The 12,151-nt window shown below is 37.9% G+C and overlaps 1 protein-coding gene across 1 annotated transcript in view; it reads right to left on the bottom strand.

Moving 5' to 3' along the window:
- GABRA4 (gamma-aminobutyric acid (GABA) A receptor, alpha 4) overlaps positions 1 to 5,074 on the bottom strand; it is a 29,943-nt gene extending 24,869 nt beyond the window's left edge. The window contains exons 1-4 of the mRNA XM_009573873.1: positions 5,041 to 5,074; positions 3,583 to 3,650; positions 916 to 1,136; positions 730 to 812 (exon numbers count right to left, since the gene is read on the bottom strand). Coding sequence (XP_009572168.1) covers positions 730 to 812; positions 916 to 1,136; positions 3,583 to 3,650; positions 5,041 to 5,074 — 406 coding nt within the window. The remainder of the gene's footprint in view (positions 1 to 729; positions 813 to 915; positions 1,137 to 3,582; positions 3,651 to 5,040) is intronic.
- Between the last annotated feature and the right edge of the window lie 7,077 nt (positions 5,075 to 12,151).

Raw genomic sequence — 12,151 nt, 5'->3', positions numbered from 1 at the left:
ATCCCCAGGTGGTCTCAGAGGTCTCTGCTGTGGATTCAAATCAGGGAATCATAACTACCTCCCTTGGTTGTTAGGCAATATGTCCCAAAATGTTCCTTCTAGCCAAAGTTTGGCGATTATCCAAAAATCTACAGCTGATTTCAAAGCAGGAAAGGAAAGTCACCTGCACTGAGATTCCTCTCACAAGTCTAAAAGTTATTTGTCTAGACTAAACTTGCCATGCAGAATCCTGTTATAGGCCAGAAGACAGGAGATAGACAAATACAACTAAAGATAAATCTTTACTCATAACCTACACCTCTAACTTAGGATGTCAATGTGCCTCCACTGACTGTAGAGAAAGTAAAATAACATGCTTCCCTAGGTGCCTTTTACCCAGTTGTTGGAACGTGAGATGGGCTCCACCCTCTTTGTCTTCTCCAGAGAGTCTCTCACTTCACCAAGTATCCAATTCCTCCCTAAGAACCAAGAAAAACTACGTATTTCAAGCAACCATGTAGCCAGAATAGTGGGGTTCAACATAACAGCTGAATCACTGCCTGCTTTTCAATTCTCTGCCTGGGTTTAATTTTTCAGGCCCTAAATAAAATTCCCATGGAACTTAACAGGAGTTTTGTCTGCATAAGGATTGCGTATCAAGACTAATATTCAGAAAGTTAGTAATTGCTCAAAATCTACTTCTACTATTTAAATTCTGTAGTTACAAGAAATTTCGTAATTGCAACTTACAACTCCCAAATTTGAGAGGACAAGCATGACCATCCATGGGAAAATCCACTAATCTCATGGGACACTCTGCACTTATTGTAAGCCTATAACGGAACAAATTAAATAGTCTCTGGTTGCCATTTTGTCTAGGCAGTATAACTTTTTGCATACAGTAATTGTAAGAAGCTGAACAAACAAGTTAGATACCTCATTGTGTACAGGATAGTGCCATTTCTCATTATTCTGAAGAGTTTATTTGGGGCTGTCATATTATGCGCAACAGACTTTTTCCCATTCCTGAAGAAAGTGTCAGGAGTCCACACCTTCGAAACCATCAAGTTATTAAGTCTTAAAATTTCAATAGGGCCATCATATTTTAATCTTTTGTCTACCCATGTCTGACGGAAGAAGACATCCATTGTATATTCCTGGATTAAATTGCAGAAAAACAAAGATCACATTTGCATGTATAAGTGTTTCCTGTAAAAAAAGAAATCCCTCAGGAGCAAAAAAATCAGTAGTAAAGAAAATGCTAAGTCCACTACACAAATATATTTCCACCGATTAAAGTGTGTTGTGTACTTCTTAATAGCTTAATAGCTTTCCCGCATTAGTCATATCAATAAATTGCTACACATATTTAATCATTAAGGAATAATTAATCTAATTAGGTTGCAGGAAGCAGGCAATTGAATTTGTAGTCAAGCATATAACTGGAAACAAAATGATCTCTGACAATAAGTGTCAACAGATTTTTAAAGAAAAGACATCCACGGATTTTCTGCTGCTGGCTAAATTAAAAATACCAGGACAAACAATTACTTCCACTTTAAAGTCAGGAAAGAAAATTTAATTTCAACTGATGGGAAGTAAGCTTTTAAATGAGGAAAGCTAAATATTTCCTTTGCCATGCCCACAAAACATGGATAAATGTGCATATATACACATTTCTTTTTAACTACGTAACTATACCCTTAACTTCCTCAGAAAAGCCATTCAGATGCTCCAAAGAAAACATGCAAACAACAGCTGCAGAACTGCAGACACAGGCACATCATGAGAAATCATATGTGAATGCGTGGACGAAGGAATGCATTTCTCACCTCTGGAAGCTAAAGCATTTCACAAAAAAAGCATCATGTGGCATTGAAAAAGGTAACACAGAAAGCTTTAAGTCCTTTCCAACTTACCGTTGTGATTTTGTTGTTAAGTCAAACAATGTTTCTGGCTTTACTTCAAACTCTTCTGCATAATGTTACCATTGAAACTACTTGTACGGCCATATCTATTCGCACAGGCAAGGAGGCACATCTATTAGTGCAATGCATTTTGGAATTACGTCTGTCTTCTTTTCCATGGCTGCATCCTCCACTGTGGTTTTATAGTTAATCTATGAAAAGTCTCTTTTCTAGTGTCATTTCTTGCTGGTGACTTCATAGCTCATAACTAGCAGTTTCTGTTATCAGCTTCTACATGACGGATTTTGTAATATGAGATTTCAACTCTTTTCATGAGACTGGGTACCAAAATAACCCAGCTCTAAAAAGACATTCTGATCATCCCCTGTACTGAGACTGTATCACACTTTGCTGTTTCAGTGAGTTTTAGGAGGGCAGCCACATTCAGATGACATTGGGTCACTAACAGATACATTAACTAAAAATCATTCTAAAACCAGGTCCTGGATCCCTGAATAGCCCCCTAAGTAATCCCTAATGATGAAAGGGGAAACATCTGTAAACTCTCCTTTTGCCAGTTCCTTACCTACCTTCAGTCCATGTTCTCACTCCTGCCTTCCTCAATATTACTAATAATTTCCCATGTGGCACCATGTCAAAAACTTCATTAAAATCTGAGAGATGCCATGCAACCCTCATTTTAGATTTGAGGCACACACTACTAGACTTCCTTGGGACCAGAGTCTTGTACCCCTCTTCACACTGAACAGCATCATAGTGTACCTGACAAGCATTGAAGAGGTAAAATGCATTTCAACATGAGTAGCCCTTGAAAAAATATCTTGCTATCACATACCTTTCCACATGATAGAACCAAATCAGGTGCACCACAAAGTGCACGACAGCACTGTATGGGAAGAAAGTTACTGCCCTGAAACTGCCTTTCCTTGAAGAAGTTCAGTACAAACATATAATGCACATACGGCTGTTACTTCCATGTGATTTCTTGGATATTTTATAAAAAGAGAAACTATTGTGTAATTTAAGGGTATACCACTAGATTTTAGAAGTTGAGGAGAGTTATGCTGGATTTGACCTCAAATGAACGCAGTTCAAATGAAATGCTGTTCAGGCACAAATAACACTACGTGCAAATGTAACATTTCTCTTCTGTGACTATTTCATGCATGTCACTTCGACGTTCTATTTTTGCAGACACTTATGAAAACTCTTATCAGTCAAACATTTGCTGAAAGTGATGCTAAAAGGGGCACAAAGATCAGCAAAGGGCATTCATCTGAAATGAAAACGTCAACAAGTATTTGTGAGATTATGTCATTATTATTCACCTGAGAATAACAAAAGTTTCAGAAAGGAAAAGCAATTTCAAAGATATTACACATTTTCCCCACAGTAGACTGACTCAGACGCTCCCCGCAAGGCCTGATTCTGCCTCTACACCATGAAAGTCTGTTTCAAATCCTATGAAGTGAATTCCTTACGCCAGCCAAAAACCAGTGAAAGTGTGACCAGAATCAGGCCTGATGTATCTAATTATAACCTGTAAATTAAGCTGTTACTAATCTTGCCTACTCTGCATGATTGACAGAACAGTACAGATGAAGCATCCACTCCTTACTGCAGTTAATGGTTTCTCAGAACCAGGAAATGGCATTTTAATCCCAGAAATACATACCATTTCTACATCAGAAACAGGTCCAAAACTGGTGACATATATATCTGTTTTGACTTCAGTAACAGGACCTAAAGTATGAAAAGGAAGTGAGCAAGAAAATTTGAATTTTGCAGGTTAACAATTCCCATAAATCATCCTGGCCTGTGAACAGTTATTGCTTTGAGGGTTCTGTGGACGAGCAAGAGCAAAATGCAAATACAGGTCATTGCAGATAAGTCTTACTAACAAGCAGTGCTCAATTACCTTTACCACATAAGTAAATCAAAAGCAGCATTTCCATGCAAATCCCCATTCAGAAAACCAATGTTGACTCAACGGATAAGAAAACAGATGCCAAAAATTTAAAAGGCTCACTGAAAACACCATGCTAATTAACAACAAGCACCGAATTCAGGAAATCCACATTCCCCAAGGCATTTATTATTACCAGTAGGACCAAATGTTAGTAACTGGACTACAGATATTAGCATGCCATGCACTGGGCAATTTAATACTGCAGTATCAAGAACTGCATCCATATCCTGAGATGCACTTAAGCGCTTTAATACTTACAATCAAAATAAAAGTTGGATATCTAAGCATTTTTGAGGGTCTGAACCTAGGTTCAGATGCTGCTACAAAGCCTGTCTTGAAAGAACTAGTGATACTTAGGACACTGTTTAGAACAGTGCACCGAGCAGAGGTCTTGTGCTCTCACAGCTGGGTACCACACAGCAACCATCAGAGAAAGCTGTTTCGTTTTAACCTATCATTTCCTTCACTACAGGACAAAACACCTTGAAATTTCAGAGAGGCATTCGCTCTACAGCACACTCCGCGGTTCCCCTTAAACCAAAGAACACATGCACTAACTAATTTCACTGGGATTTAGGTCTGTTCCCAATGTAAAAGGCTAGAAAGCTGCTAATCATTACCAATGCGATCAAAGCATTAGCTAACGGTTTAATTCAGGTAATTAACTCACATTGTAAATTTAAAAAAAAAACCAAACAAAAAAAACCTGATGGTCTTACCAAACACTATCTGTTTGGGAAAAAAAAAAAATGTATGATCTGCAAACTCACAACCAGTTTCTAAACCTCTACAACTCAAATTTCTAAAGAAGATAAGTGGCTCGAGTCTGTTAATTCAGGCTTTATCATAGTATTTGCAATCTAAAAATGAAAGGAGGAAAGACTTGAGACTGTTAGCAGCAGAAGAATATGTCCCTCTTGGAAAGAAAAAAACAAATTTAAAAAAATCACTGTTCACAGATGTCACTTTGAATCAAATGTTAAAAGGAGAAAAAGAAATAAGCAACTGGAAAACAGGGAACCTATACTTCTTGCACTTAGAACAAGTGTCAAACTGTGAACAAAAAGTAAAATAAAACCATGTAAAATTATTTCACTAAACGGTTTGCAAGTTATGTAGAGAAGAACAGCTAAGAATTTTTCAGCTAAATGTCAAAAAACTGACTTTGCTGGAAGTTAACAGTTTCACAGGAGGACATTTTTCCGAGATAAAATCTAAAGAAAATTCACCCTACAACAGTTGGTAGCTCAGCGGTCCCTGGAAAGTTGGATAGTTTGGCATGCCTGTCTTGAAGAGATTTTAAGAAGAAACTCCTGAGTTCCAGACAACACACTTTCATACCATGCTGTTTGTTTTGCAATGGGTTGCTCTCTAAACATGTCAAATGGAAGCTGCTCCTCTTTCCACCAATAATGAAGTGTTCCTTAGGCCAGGGAAATCCATGAGTGGTTAGACCACTCATTTTACTGACATCGTAGTCCAATGACATTTCCTGAGTATAATTATTTCTGGAGAGCAGAAGAGCTTCAAAAGACTGGAAAAACTCATACTAGAGCTGTCAAGGTACTTGAAGTGGAGACATTCATCTGCAGCGTTAGAAAATAGGGGAGAAAAGCCCAATCATAGTTGTACATAGAAATAGAAGAGACCAAATCATATCTGACCTCCCATAATCACAAGACTATAATTTATCTAGGGTTGGTTTAAATATACAAATATTTATTTCACCTGAACTTGAAATGTTTCTGAAATCAAAGTTCTATAGAAATGAAAAAGTCATTTTCCCACATAGCTCTAATCAGAAAACATAGGAATTAGTCTCTATTAATAATAAGAAAATACCGAATATTGCACTGGAACTGCTTTATTTGATAGTTCTAAGAAACTAAATAGGAATATTCCTCAAAAAAAACCCCAAACCTTTAACTGCTCTCCTCTGGCGATATCTTTTTTCTTTAGCTCTCAGAACACTGTAATTTTGTAATCACATCAAATTGAGCAAAGGGACAAATTTTTCCCACAGGCATGAGCTGCTTCTCCTCAGGCATTGATTTCTTTTGTTTTATTAAATGATTACAGCTTCATGGGCAATAAGTGTTCAGAGATTTTTTACAAGTTTATTTTTTGGAGTTTCTCAGAAAAAAGGGGAGGGCTAAGACCAAGAAGCTAATCTCCGAATCAGCAAGCCTATGATTTAATGCTATTAGAAATCCTATAGCAGCAGCACAGGACTAAAACTATGCTTGAGTTCACTCTTCAGTAACTGCTATTCTGGTCTCAAACCTTTATTTATTAGCAGGACCCATGAGAAATTAGGAAGCCAGAACTCTCAGACAATAATGAAGCCATAAAATAAGGTTAAAATTCAAGTTTACTTTTGGTTGCTTGCCCGTCATGATGGCAGCACAAAACAAATGTTAAAATCACGTTTTAGGCCACTAGAAAATGGCAGATGAATGAGGATCTAGAAACACTTTAGGCATCGTAACAGTTATCCAGCTAGTACTGACATGCAAATCCTTGCTTTGCATCCAAAACCTTGGCCAAACAGTAAAATGTTAGGTAGGAGTGAAGACAGCAGGAACGGACAGTGAAGCTGATTCTCTCCCTAAGGCTCCTCCTGTTGTGCTCCACGTCTTCCACCTACACTGCCAGTTCACAACTGTTAAGGCCAAATCTTGGATTTTCTAGCACATCCCAGTACTTAATGTCAGCCCAGGAGTATCTATGGTGACACCAAAACCTATCCCTTATTCTTCTTGTTCTACAAGAAAACATAACTCCAGCTGGTAACAATAGCGGGGGTACAAATAGTGAGTCATGCTTTTTTTTTTTTTTTTTTTAAACTATTATTAATCGTGGGAATTCCTGTCGACGAGGAGGTGATCTGTAGTCACCTAACCTACTTTTACTGGTGATTTAAGCAGCCCTCCAAAATGAACGTGTTGCACCACTTAATCAACTCAGGCTCTGCAAGCAGAAGATCCTATTAGAAACCTTAACACTCTATTACTGGCAATAAAATGCAGCCAGTTGTAAGAAGGCCAATTAACTTTAAATATGACCATTTGGGCTTATCTCTCAATGGATGTTCAGAAAGCATCTATCCACCATAAATCTTCAGGAACGCTGAAGAACTATTTATAACGTACTGGTGTGTATTTTTATGTCAATGAAATAGGAGGAGAGTCCTACACACTGCAGTGGGAACAGTTAAGTCTGAATCACTGCTTGCAAGATAATATACTTTAAAGAAGCTCAGGCAGGATTAAAAGCAACCTCTGCAAAAAGCCAGAATAGTTCAGTGTTAGATAGAGATGTTACATGTGGGCTGAAGAAGCGATGCCAGGCCCTAACCTTGTGAAGAGGAACATAAGACAGCTCTCCCATGCATTTTATGCCAACATATGGGTTGAACTGCAGCACAGCTCCCAGCGAAAGACTTTGGGCTCCATTACCCTCGCGTCTCCATAGGCAACTGTCACTGCAGAGATCTCCACTGTATGTAAACAGTCAAATCCTGCACAGGCTTTCTGTATATTGCAAATTTTGCCATCAAGAGTCACGCAACCAATCAGGAACATTAGCAAACAAGTCTGTACAAAGGTTTCAACATACAAAGTACAATTTAAATGCTAAGTGCAGTTATTGCTACTATTATGAAGTCAGTCCCAGGATACATAAACTACATGAAATTATATTACATCAGTGCCTACAGCCACATCTAAAAAAAAAGCAGTTGCTACAGATTTATTTTTTTAAATATAACTACATGTGAAAGATTTGGTGCTTTCTCTTTCCAAATTCTTGCTGCCTGAATAGGGTTGATATCTTTTAAGTGAAGGGGAAAAAAAAAAAAAAAAAAAAAAGAAAAAAAAAATCATATGAAGCATGTTCTCTTGTTTCCTTCTATCAGAAAGAACAGCCAAGGACACCTGCTATATGTAAGATTTCTGTTAGGAAGCCAGAACAACTAGGTAGGGCATTTTTTAAAAAATGAATGTGCAATTCAAAAACATGGGCTACATTCTCTACCAAAAGACAAATACAACAAATGCAGCAGGACACAATAACCTTTGTCTCTACGTATGTTCATCCATCAGCATGTCTGAACCCTGAAAAGGGAAAAACATACCTCCAGAAATGGGGAGATGACTCTGCTTCTTTGCCTGTTCATCAGCAGACAATCTCTGCTGAGACAGCCAACAAGCTTGATACTGGTGCCAGTTTTCATGATGTGGACACCTGTCTACTAAGAACTGGAAACTAAGAATATCAGCTAATTTTATACAGGTCACTGAACAACAGACAGATGGTAATGACTTCAAGCATTACTAACCTGGGCCAAATTCAAATCAGTCAACTACAGGTATCTAACACCATATCCTGTTAAGGCTTTGAGTCATCTACTCTCACCAGCTGAGGAAGACTGGACAACTGCCTGAAAAAAAAGGATCAGCTTCACTTTACAGTGCTCACTTAAGTCCATTTGCAATCTAAAAAATAAATAAATTTCTACATCTGTTATACTGAGCAATGGAACCATGAAGGCACGTGTGAGTTCCTAATAAGAGCAGATATTTACGTAGATATTTTCCTGTTCTCCAAAACCAGAAAATTGTCTTTGCTCTTCAAGTGTATTCTGTGTTTATTTTCTGACTAAAGTCATTCCTCCTGTATTGACAGGAAATGAAACTCTTCAGAAATGCTGTTCATCAGCTGAACATCACACAGCCTAGACGGGGCAGAGAAGCCCTCTCCTGCCCTTCTTAGGGGAGACGATGGCCAACATATTTAATTCCACCGAGTACTCAGCTACACTTTCACAGGTACGAGATCATGAGAAAGACTATGAAAAGAGGAAAAAAAGAAAAAGGAAAATAAATGAACATGGTCCTGTTCCTTCTCCTCACGAGCCAGTGTACGTGGCAACTTCTAAACAGAAAGCCACAGAGCTATCACCATTTTGCTAGACTTACAGCTCATGCCAGACTCTACCTCACACCAGTAACAGAACCCAAGAGGAGAGAGAGCTCCAGCTTTCACCAGCTGATGGGCATCCACACCACAATGGGCCAGTAACACGCTGTGGGCGAGACTGTCAGCCTGTTTAGAGCCAACATCAGCGGGTGTCACAGTCAACCTAAGAGCCGTGGGCAGGAAGCAAGTCACACACCACCTTCTTTCTTTGGTCTGGCCATGCAATTGGCCATTAAAAGCAAGATGCCAGAGATGAGGTGTTCTCTAAAAGGCACAATTCATTAAAATTAGCAGATACATGGCAGCACACTGTGACGCTGCCCTCACCAGCTTTGGTCCCTTCATTCCTTCCTACTTCCCTAAGTGCAGTCTTAAGTGTGATGAGTTACTGTACCATGAAAGTTTCAAAGACACTGTTACATTTTTTAAAGTTACAATCCAATACAGGTTTGAATCGGATCTCACGGGCCCTTACTTATGTCAAGAGCTGCTCAGGTAAAGTCTGAAACCACGCAAGTCTTTAAAAGGGCAAGTCAGACCCAGGCCTGTTAGTTCAAGCGAGTAACACTCCTCTCAAAAAGTCATCTGGACTTCTACCGTCACTTTGAAACTAATCACCAGTAGAAATGTAACCAGGGGATTTTCAGAGAAAATGCAGGTTTTCCAACTTTCTGTAGTTTCCCTTTGTGTCATACGCAACATTTTTAAAAGCAGATGAAAACCGGAGTCAGGGTCAAACTAGAAATGCTTTTGCTTCGAAGTTTTCCAGCTGAATCAAAATAGCGCTGTGGTAACACTCTTTTGCAGCAGGTAATGCTTCTAATTAATCACACTACAAGTGGCATCTGTAAACACCCTGTTCTTATGATCTGTTAGATTATAGAGTGGTTTTGACCAGGAAATCCCCATGCATTACAAATTGCATTCTGAAATTCAGGATAACGATGAAATGGGGCATACAGTGAAGGGAAAGGAATTGACTTCATTTCCACCACACTATTTTCAAACATCATACAGCATTACTTTATTCATTAGTCCTTAAATATCTTCCCTCTACTGAAATTCCAAACTCTTACGCATTTAAAGTCTTCCTGACAACACCTGGTGGTTTTTTTTTCTTTCCTACACAAAACTGCCCATTCTGCTTTGTTTCATTAAATTTCTAGGTGAAATCTCTTTGCTTCTCTCTTGCTTCTTTAGATTCCCTCCGCCCCCCAAACTTAACGGGAACTCTCACTTAAATGGTCTTTAATAACCTTTTTCATCAACCCTTCTGATTTTATTATACTACCAAAACTCACAGTGCTTAGTAAGTGACAGCAACTTTTTAGTTTTTTTAAATCCATTTAATAAAGTGAGTTTGTAATGCAAGGTGTCAATCAAATGTCACGGGGAACTTCATTCTTCTACTAACCCTCAACATACGCCATGCTCCTGCATAAGAAGTACCAAGACAAGCTTCCATATACTCCATTGAGGTTAAAAACCCTCTTGAGAGACCATTTCCACATTTGTAAGGATGCTCAGGCCATTTAACTTCTCCTCCGTAACTACCAAAAATTGTGCTAATTAATGATAGCGTGGAGAATTTAGATCCAGTTTTAGGAAATCTCCAAAATCTAACATTTTCTACTTCGCTCTGCATGCAAAAAATCTTCATGAATTGTTATTTGTGGCAACTCTGGAAGATGCCAGCAAAATTCAGAATTTGGCTACCTCCCCAAGTCTGATTTTAAACATAATTTGCGCCAGAATTAGAAATGTTTTCATTGATTTGAAGTTTAAAATCAGCATCAGTCAGACCTCTGTGAGGCTTTTTGTTCTTAAAATAAAACCTTCATTTCTTTTCAAGCCACGTGAAAACTAGATGGTGAATCAGCTTCAAGAATAAAACAAAAATAAATAATCTGCTGTTCATCAGAAAGTGACGTAGCTTTACCATTACTAAAACACACTATACTTTCCATCTCTAAATATTCCCATCCCCTCTGACATTTTGTTTGCTATGCTATGAACTAGTGAGTGACCCACTTTTAAGATGCAAGTCCCATTTGTCATAAAGATTTATCAGAAAAAAAAAAAAAAATAGGGAAAACTTGATTTGGATAGTGTATATTTTAATAACTAATCCATAGTTATTACTCTGAGTTATGTCAAAAAGTCAAATTTGACGAACTGCAGAAATTTCTTTCTTTGGTTGCTTTTGGTTTGTTTTTTTTTTAAAAAAAGCTGTTCTTGTCGAATCAGGTGAAAATAACTTTTGCTGTAAGGAGCTAGGGAGGCAGGCATCGTCTTCAAAAATAAAGCATTTTTTTCCCCATGTGTTACTTAGAAGTTCAAAACTCAAAGATGAGTGGTTTAGATGTTATAAGGAAGAAGAAGCAAGAAGTAATACAATATCCATTTTGTGAAATATTCACCCAGAAGTGTTTTCCCCAGGCTGAAATCTGAGTGTCTTTTCCTCCCTCTATCATTTATTTCAATATTGCCATTATGAAAGTTCGAGGAGATACAATGAACTTTTTCTCCTTGATAGCATTTTGCTGAAAGTCTGCAACACTCATTGGGAAAAAAGATCTACTCTTGCAAAATATCCTGCAAAGGACAACTGTATTAAAATAAAAATCAACATAAACTGTATGTCATATTACATATTTAGTAGTTGTTTAATTTTGGAAATCTGATAATGCTCATAAAGCATCTTTGCTAGATGACTAATTAGTTGGCATTCAACCTATAATGATGCCAAACATAGCACATCTCTTGTACGCGTGCAGAAGTGTCTGTAACTTCTCCGCAGAGACTAAATTGCAAAAGGCTACCGGTTCCCAATGATTCCTCTGGGTGCTGATAAATTTAGCTTCCTTCTCACTTAATGTGTAAGGTAACTTATAGAAGGCCTCATTTATTCCATACACTCAAAATAATAAAGGAGTGATCAACGATGCCAGATGTTGTCCTTTAACAATCACAATCATGCATGTGAGCACCGTATATGGCAGCATGTGGGGAACGTGTTGGCATACATGTCAGTATAGATGGATCACGTGTGTGAAGAAGGTACTTTCAGAGGAGGAAGAAAGTATTTCGCAACATAAACCTACGCAAGGATCTCATTCAATCCTGTATAGGAAGCAGCCTATAAAACGCTCATTATAGCTTTGTGCATCATAAGGAGGACCGTAGCATTTCTTTTTAAATCTTTTTTTTTTTTCACTTTCAAATTCGTATTTTTAACATCTTCATTCCAGATTATAAAATAAACTTTTATTTTGTCTGGATCCGAATTATTTTT

The sequence above is a fragment of the Fulmarus glacialis genome, unplaced genomic scaffold, assembly GCF_000690835.1.
Source record: "Fulmarus glacialis isolate BGI_N327 unplaced genomic scaffold, ASM69083v1 scaffold10170, whole genome shotgun sequence".
NCBI lineage: Eukaryota > Metazoa > Chordata > Aves > Procellariiformes > Procellariidae > Fulmarus > Fulmarus glacialis.
The sequence above is the reverse complement of the archived record's forward strand: the minus strand, read 5'-3'. Positions and strand labels throughout refer to the sequence as shown.